General features: G+C 54.4%; 3 protein-coding genes across 3 annotated transcripts; 2 read left to right on the top strand and 1 right to left on the bottom strand.

Moving 5' to 3' along the window:
* Positions 1 to 408: 408 nt before the first annotated feature.
* On the top strand, positions 409 to 2,078 carry BP01DRAFT_383804 (uncharacterized protein; the record flags this gene model as incomplete). Its single annotated transcript, XM_025577450.1, has 2 exons — positions 409 to 1,922; positions 1,973 to 2,078. The coding sequence occupies 2 exons, from the start codon at positions 409 to 411 to the stop codon at positions 2,076 to 2,078; spliced, it is 1,620 nt and encodes a 539-aa protein (XP_025430294.1).
* A 747-nt stretch (positions 2,079 to 2,825) lies between these two features.
* BP01DRAFT_86823 (uncharacterized protein) lies at positions 2,826 to 3,731 on the bottom strand. The gene is made up of 3 exons (XM_025580183.1): positions 3,464 to 3,731; positions 3,113 to 3,406; positions 2,826 to 3,052 (listed from the first exon to the last, which is right to left on the bottom strand). Exons 1-3 carry the CDS (start codon positions 3,627 to 3,629, stop codon positions 2,895 to 2,897), a joined length of 618 nt encoding a protein of 205 aa, XP_025430293.1. The 5' UTR covers positions 3,630 to 3,731; the 3' UTR covers positions 2,826 to 2,894.
* A 3,663-nt stretch (positions 3,732 to 7,394) lies between these two features.
* Positions 7,395 to 8,762, top strand: BP01DRAFT_392830 (phosphatidylserine decarboxylase family protein; the record flags this gene model as incomplete). Its single annotated transcript, XM_025578177.1, has 2 exons — positions 7,395 to 7,667; positions 7,758 to 8,762. 2 exons carry the CDS (start codon positions 7,395 to 7,397, stop codon positions 8,760 to 8,762), a joined length of 1,278 nt encoding a protein of 425 aa, XP_025430292.1.
* Positions 8,763 to 8,818: the final 56 nt, after the last annotated feature.

The raw sequence follows: 8,818 nt of genomic DNA, 5'->3' as shown, positions 1-8,818 counted from the left end.
GACCGGCACTGAATGGAGCGAGATCTTCCGGAGTCTGATGGGTTCCTACTGAAAAGTGCCTGCGCTGTACGGGGTGCAGCGCTAGGCTTGGTGGAGCGGAGTAGAGCGATAGAAATAACGAAATAAACCAGTAAACAGAGATACGATCTCCTGGTCATGGCTCCATCTGGTCTCAATCTTCTCGACAAGCTCCGATCCAAACAAGGGGATTCTCCAGTAATCCTCAAGCATCAGATGAGGAAGAAAATGACCCAGAAACTCCCCCCGCTGGGCGTCATGTACTTATAAATAAGCTGGACACTGACCCCGGGGACTACTAAGCTGCGTTAAGAGCAATGACATCGTGTCTCGCAACGCTTGTGTCTTGTGCTCTTCATCCACTGGCAGTGATCTCAAGCGTTCTCCGCCATGTCTCCCAGTAACTCCCTCCCGGAGTCGATCATGCAGGCTATGAACAATAGTCTGGGGGAGACCCAGCAAGGTATGATGGACCGTGCTGAGGATGTTGACAGACCTCCGAAGATTGACACTCCCCAGAACTTGGACCACCACCAGCAAGACCCTGACAATCCGTCAGTCGGTGGTGGCTACCAAGACTTTGGCTGGCAGCAGCAGCAGCAGCAAGATGACCACGACGAAGACTATGTCAATGTGGACGAGGAGGAGGGTGGAGAAGACTCCGACGATCAGCCCAATCTGGGCCAGCGATTCTTTCCCCATTTATATGCTGACGATCAGCAAGTCGCTAACGATCCGAGTCCCTTCACGTCGGCCGGCGACCGATACTGGGACGACCAACGAGAAGATGACGAGGATGACGACAACCGAGTCGTTGACGACCATCAAGCCATTAGCCAATTTATTGGCGATCTTGATAGCCTGAGGGCGCGCAATCCTGCTGCACGTCAAGCTGACGAGGACCAGAAGGTTGCTGACAATCTTCGCAGTAATCGACTGATTGACGATCTCGATGACCAAATGGATGGATGTTATGTCGCTCGTCTTCGAGCAGACTGTCCTGATGACGACCTGAGCGATCTTGATGATTACCTGCTGAGTGATGCAGTGTTTAACGAGGTGATTGACTTTATTAATGAACAGGTGGATGATCACACCTCGGTTTCGGATGTGGTTGCTCGATATCTCGGGCCGCTTGCGGACTATGAACGCGGGTTTGTGCTTGATGCTGATGCTGTTGATGATGACGATGATTATGCTGATGCTGCTGATGCTGCTGATGCTGCTGATGCTGCTGGTGATGATTATGCTGATGCTGATGATGATGATGATGATGATGATGATGATGATGATGATTATGCTGATGCTGCTGATGCTGCTGATGAAGACAGTAACCACCAAGCACTTGTGCTTCATGATCATGACAACCACCACCACCACGCCCGTACGGAGTGTAAACTTGAAATCAAGTGGGAGTTTCAACCCCCGCAACTGGAACCCCGAATGCGACGAGCATTGGACACGATGGTTAACTGGATCAACACCGGGGGGTGGATCGCCTACATGCGAGCCGCGATTCACTTATCCTGGGCGCTGAAGCTCACCCCCGATGATAACTGCCCCGCCACCTCCCGCGACGGCTGGGCGCTGCGACTGCGCTACACCGATCTGCTGACCGGGTGGGGCTGGCATCTCGCCCTCGCCTGCGTGGTGGGGGTCTGGAGTAACTATCTGCTCTTCCTGATCGTGGCGCCGGAGGGCGTGACGAGGGAAGCGGTCTCGCGGCACGTCCACGTCTGGGACGTGCTGACTGGATTCACGACGATGATCAATGCCGGGATCATCGGTGCGATCGTCGATCTGTATGACGGGGTGGGCGACCGGGTGCGAAGCTTGGAGGTGGGCCAGGTCTGCGGCGTGGTATGCTGGGTAATGTATTCGTCGTCGCTCGCTGTGTTGACGCTGTATGATCTCGCCCGCTGGATCCTGCCGGGAGTCGTTGATGTGTTATTAGGGTCTGGGGTTACGATTTCATTCCGTCGGCGGACTTTTTGACGGTCCTGTGGCAGGTGGATGGGTGGGGGTGCGTATTCTGTGTGTCGGATGGAAAACTGGATTAAAGGTATAATGAGTATCATGTTTGAGATCTGTCGTGGTTGTGCGTCTCTCAGGCAACGTTGATGATATCGCGAATACCATAGTGAAAGTTGAAGGATTTTGTTTTTTTGTCTCTACTTTTAGTGCATTCATCGTAAGGTTCAAGCACAGCTTGAGAATTGTAGATTAACAGGCCCTCCTTGTAAACTTATATCCCCTCCCTCGACAGAAAAGATGAGAGTATCTTTGCGGAAATGTATGAGAGCATCGCCTGGAGGAATGGCTCTCCATATGAACGATGTTGCTAGCCGGGAAAAGGGACCATAAAATATGGACTCCTGCGAGGTGCTCGTGGTGCGCATGGTCTGTCCAGACAGGAATCATTCAGCCGCTGCTTGCTGTGATAGAATCTCCGGGGAGTCGTGTAGAATCCACGTTGATCAGTTCTAACCTTCAGAATGGTTCAAGCTGAAGTAGGCCCCTTGACTAGAACTTTTCCATGCTATTGCATGTTCACACATTCTTACGTGGTCAATGCTAGCGATGCCATCCAATTATCAGATAATAATCGTTATGCTTGGTGTCATACTTTTTCACATCAACAGACAGTTTGGTGTATGATTAAGGATAGTATTAATAACCATAACTAGGCCACACATATCTCAGGCCACACCACATGAACTCAGGAAACCGCTTCGAATGTCAAGAACCCGACTACTTTGATTAGAACAAAAAGAGAGATCAATGATAGCAACCCGGCATTGAATAACCCCAACACCGCTCCCACCTTGGTCCGCAGACGTCCTTCTTCATTCCACCACCACCGCCTCGATTTCCGTCTAAGCAGCAGTGCAAGCTCCATTCACCTGAGTCTGGGGCGGACCGACATCAACCGTCTGGACCCCCGAGACGGTCGTGACGCTGTGGTCAATGCCGTTGAACGTGCAGCGGACGTTGCCAGTGCTGGAGACGATGTGCGAGATGCTGAGGGGGTTGGCTGGAGAGACAATGGTTAGTTTCTGAGTAAACACCTCAAGGCAAAGAATGTGTGACATACTAATGACCGTCGAGGTGCCGTCGAGCGGGAACGACTGGGTGAATTGGGCGTTGGCAGCTCCTTGGAAGGTGATGGCAACGGATCCCTGGCCTCCGGAGGAGGGGGTGCTCGGGGTCGAGGGCGGCGGCGCCGGGGAGCCCGCCGCCGTGCAGGATCCCTGAATCTGGGTCTGAGGGGGACCGACATCCACGGTCACGGCGCCGGAGACGGTCGTGGTGGAGTGGTCGATGCCCGCGAAGGTGCAGGTGACGCCGGCTGTGCTGGAGGCGATGTGGGAGATGCTGAGGGGATTGGCTGGAGACGGGGCTGTTAGCCATCGAGGAGGCCATCTTGACTGGGACGAAGACTTACTGATAGCGACAGTGGAGCCATCGGTAGGGAAGCTCTGAGTGAATTGAGCATTGGCTGCGCCGATGAAGGTGATTGAGACTTCGTTGTCGGTGCGAACCGCCAGAGGAGCACCGGAGACGGCGGAGGCGAGGACAAAGAGAAGAGCGGACTGGGAGATGAGATGCATTGTGAAGACGGTCTAGTCTGGCAACTGCAACTGGATCTTTAAGGATGTCTTGGAATGCAAGTATAGCTAGTGAGAGTAAGAATGCTGGCTGATTTGGAAGTGTGTTGGATGCTGCTGATGATTTCGACCCCAGGATGAGGGGACACTTGGGAGGGTTTTATAGACATCTGGGGAAGCTATACAGGCCCCATCTGCAGTGTGATCCGCGTTGAGATATTACCAGAAATAGAACTATACCGGACAGCCCAGGGAAGGATAACTACTCCGCTTCTCGTACCCGGCTGCGCTCGGGAGACCAAGAAATCCCATGTATCTCCCCGGTTTAAGCTCAGCTTACGGTACTAAAATTATCACACGACTCCCTGCCCCGGTGGCCGGACCATGTCTCGCTCCCCAGCAGACCTGAGTCAATTACGAGCAGAGCCTCGTGTTGTTGGATGCATAGCTTATTAAGGGAGGGGTTTGTCCAGGGAATTGACAGCCATCCGTCCGTATATGCACCGCCTGAACCTAATCCACCTTTCTGAACGCGGACCACGTCGACAATTCTCATGCGCAATCATTCAGTTGTGCTGAAAAGCTTTACATAATGGTGAGACAGTTGTTAGCTGCTCTGGCAGCTGGAAACAGCGCAACTGTTTTTAGAAGGAAAGTCGTTCCGCCGGCCAAGTTAGGGCAAAAGTCATGACATCATACTTGAGAACAAAGGGTTGTTGTATCATCCGGACTCCGAGATTGAGATCGATCTGGTAAACTGTTGTCTCTACTCTTGCCTATTGGGAATCGTCGCATGACTGCATTTCTCCCTATAGCACAGTCCAACTTCACGTCGGTCTCTGGTGACGGTTCGAGCCGCCCTCGCCATCGTCCATGATAGCGGCTCATGGATTGCGTAACCCATGATGAGAATCTCCCTCAAGTCTGATGCACCAGTTCTTGTATGATATGGGGTTGTCGGGAACAGACCACCACTGGTTGGTGGATTCCACAGCCGGCCCCGGAAGATCATGTTGTTGAACGAGATGATGGAGATTTGCTGCCACTTAGCCATGGTGAATTGTGTGGCGGGCCTACCCTTACCAGGGCGATACAGAGTCAAAGTCGTCCGAATCCGTCACAGGACGATGCTCAACTTGTTGGATCCCACGAACCTCATCCGTTCGAGATAGCTGGCCTAAGTCTTGGATTTGATCGGACGGACTTACTTCTAGTATTTGCGCGTAAGACCATTAGATGTAAGGCGTAAAAGAAGATACCTATCTAAAGAATTGTTCAATTCCGAGAGGGCTGGTTCCTGGGCTCTTAAGTCATCTCAGAACCCTAGTCTAGTAGTCAGTGAACGTAGTGGCAATCGTTCATTTGCCGTTGTACTGCCTCTAGGTGACTCGCACAGCCGGCTAGTTTGGATTGCAGACCAGACCCATAAGCCAGCAGCTGTCTCGCAGTTACCATGGTCAATGGGCTTCGAAAGTTCCCCCTTCCAGTGCAAATGATTATAGCCGACGCTTCCGAGAATCAGATTCTATCCATCTCGCCAGAAGAACGATGGATAGTTCCCAAACCCCGGTACAGCAGGCCCGGCGTGCCCGAGAACTTGTTCCCCAAGCCAGAAGTCTTGAGATGAAATACGATGCATTCCGTCATGAAGGAACAGTCGACAGAATATCGCTCAACGGTGGCTATGTGGTGTATGATCGAGCAAACCCACCGTGCTATTCAGAAGGGCTATATGCAGAATCCCATGGCCAGGCTGTATAATGCAAATGGACACGCGATTTGTCCTCAGTGGATCGGGAGCTTCCAAGCAATTGAGAGTTGAGCTAGATGTTAGCTCACTGTTCGCTCAAGACTGAGCTTGCGCTACCTGTGGAAGGTCTATCAAATCAGTTCGCAAAGCTTAGGGAAGATCTGAGGAGAGTACAAATTGTCATGATCGCCATAGCATGAAGTGTAGATCTGCGGTGATGCGTATCCGAAGTCCGTGGCTGGTGAACCAAGTCCTGTCCACTCCCTTCGAAGCCACGCTGCTCGATATCATGAACTGCATTACCCCGCACAAGGCTGGCTCCAGGATCTGCGCGCCAGATGAGGGGTTGTTGCAGATGCTGCAGGAAGCGTTGCTGGTCGAGCCCCTGGCTGTGGCGGTGCATGCGGTTTGCGGCTGGCGGATGTTGTGCGGCCAGGCCAGACGGTTCTAGTGCAGGGGGCGGGGAGTATGAGACTGTTGGTTGCGGCTGTTGCGAGGGGGTTTAATGCGAGGAAGACCGCGGTGGGATCGTGGATGTCAGCGAGGCGAAGTTGGGGTTTGCGAGCGGGGTAAGCTGTAAGTGTCTGATTGCCCAACTAATTCAGAAGACAATGATCTGCGAGCACAGACTGATCCAAGGTTAAGCTTAGTGTTGCTGGACACAGTGGGTTCTACATATCGAGGTAGGGCTAAACCAAAGAGATGACCCATTGTGAAGCTATACCAAGTTAGGGCACGAGGGGAAATCACCTGACACCAACAGGATCATCAATCGCCATACACCAAAGGTTTCTAACTTTCCATGGAGGTATGATCCATTACAGAGAAGAACATGATACAAGACGGTATGAGCAGTTTTGACAGGAACTAATGCGACGCTGAAGAGGTTTGTCGAAGATGGCAATTTCTCAAATACCAGAACTCGTCGTCAGACTCGCTCGCCTCATCACCACAGGCCAACACGCGGATCCAAAGAGTTGGATACCCGAGTCATCAGTCAAGTCATATTCAGGGCCCCCCAAGACAATGCGCCAATTGTATGCCAGGTCATTGGACAAATCATTCAATGGATCAGCCAGGACAACGTGTTTCTTTTTTTACCGCGAAGTATCAACAGCAGTGCTACTCAACAAGCCTCAAGCACGATGGTAGCAACCAGTAGCATGCGCTTTGAAGACATGATTATGGATGGGAAACGCCCTTGTATAATGCGGTTTCTCGGACCAGGCGACATCCTGAATCAGTTTCGTTCCACAACACCAAGCAACGCATGTTGTTGAAGCAGACGCCTCGTGCAGGGCCAGAACTTAGCGGTCAGAGACGATTTGATGTCACCACGGAGCCGAAAATGACGCCTTGGAATTCTCTTCCCTCGGAGAATTCAGTAGCATTTACCCCGGATTACGTACTACATACTCGAAATAACGTTATTTCCAAGGCCAAAGCCGCGTAGAGGACATCCGTTCGTCAGATGAAAGAGCCAGTGAGCGATATATGCGTGGTTGGGGGAAGATCTCCACGCACGCAGCAACGCAAGGGGGGAAGGGTTATTTGAGGTCGCTTTGTTGAGAACATACGGAGGACCCCTACCAACATTCTTCCAGGACATGCCAATTTCCGATCCGGAAGAAACCCCCTCTTCCCCTTACTGACTCGATCAATCAATTACCAGGTTTCACCCACGCATCCCTTGCCGATCAAGGCGAGGAGCAGATCATGCTTTGGTTCTGGGTCTGCAAAGACCGTTGCGCTCTGCTGGGGCCGTTGGTCCCGCCAACAAGAGGGCTAAAGACACCATCCTGCCCTCATTCCATCGGCCGGGGCATATGACAGCCAGCGTTGCGACACTTTGCGGTCTTCTCGCTGAGCGATGAGGCATTGCGCATAGGATGGGTTGACTCAAGCCCTCCCAACTTCTTTTTAAACCACGGAGTGTGCCTTCCATGAGCCTGCGTTGAATCTTCCTCGAGTGCAGTGCATCCACCAGTTCTCCTCTCGCCCCGGCAACACTCTCAAGCATGTTTTGTCTCGACCACCGACAGCAGGACCCGACGGTGCAGGGGCTACGGAGCCACATCGAGAGCGATGTCGAGTTGCTGGAGCTGTTTGCGCAGGCCTTCAGTGAGATCCCCGAGGAGTTCCTGGGAGCGTCCAGCCACGCGGGGCCGGCCCATATCCGGGATTACAAGACCTTGATCGATGCGATCGACCAGGTGATCCGGACGGTGCCCGCATGGACGTCGGTTGTTGAGAAGCAGTGCGTAATTGCCTGTCCCATGAACGAAGTCCTGGTAAGCAACTCCCTACCCCTGTTTCTGGATGCCCGACAAGCGATCAATCCCACCAGACAACAACAACAACATCATGGCTAACCCCGACAGATATGGTTCATGAACACGCGAACCGGGTCCGAGATCCTCGCGCGGCAGGACATTAACGCGCACTTCCACGCCATCCTCGAGACATGGGGGCAGTACCTCACCTCCCCGGCGTCCGCGCAGGCAATCCACCCCGGGAAGGGGGGGTGGGTGTCCGCCGGTGCCCTCTCGGAGCTCCTCGAGGTCGTGGCCAACGCGCACAACACGACCTTCCGGCCCACCCGCTTCGAGCAAGCCTTCCTCTGCGACCCCGCCCTCCCCAACTACGGCTTCCGCTCCTGGGACGACTTCTTCACGCGACGCTTCCGGCCCGGAGTGCGCCCCGTCGCCAGCCCGGCCGACGACCGCGTCCTCACCAACCCCTGCGAATCGCAGCCCCACGCCCTCGTGCACCAGGTCCCGGCCACCGCCCCCTTCTCGCTCAAGGGCACCGTCTACGCGCTGCAGGAGATGCTCGGCGACACCCCGGAGACCCAGCGCCAGACGGCGCGCCTCTTCGCCGGCGGCACCGTCTTTCAGGCCTGGCTCTCTGCCTTCAGCTACCACCGCTGGCACGCCCCCTGCACCGGCACCGTCGTCAGCGTCCGCCAGCTCCGCGGCACGTACTTCGCCGCCGATCCAGCCCGGGGGTTCGAGCACCGCGATCCCGCCACGGGGCGGTCTTGTCCCGACCGCCAGGCGCCCGACCTCTCGTTGACGATGATCTCCTCGATGGCGACCCGGACGGCGGTGCTGCTGCAGGCGGACAACCCCGCGCTGGGGACGGTGGGGTTCTTGGCGATTGGGATGGCGGATGTGTCGAGCTGCGTGGCGACGGTGCGGGAAGGGGAGCGGGTGGTCAAGGGTCAGGAGATTGGCAGTTTTCATTACGGGGGGAGCTCGTTTTGCTTGCTGTTTGAGCCAGGGGTGAAGTTGCGGTTCGAGGCGTTTGTGGGGGAGGCGCTGGATCAGGCCCCGGGGTATGAGGGGAGGTGTGTGGCGGTCAATAGTCGGTTGGCTGAGGTATGATGGATGTGTATAGGTGCATGCTGTTGCGGTACGGTGACCAGAGAAGCTGATTGACT

This window comes from Aspergillus saccharolyticus (genome assembly GCF_003184585.1).
Source record: "Aspergillus saccharolyticus JOP 1030-1 unplaced genomic scaffold BP01scaffold_21, whole genome shotgun sequence".
Lineage (NCBI taxonomy): Eukaryota > Fungi > Ascomycota > Eurotiomycetes > Eurotiales > Aspergillaceae > Aspergillus > Aspergillus saccharolyticus.
The sequence above is the reverse complement of the archived record's forward strand: the minus strand, read 5'-3'. Positions and strand labels throughout refer to the sequence as shown.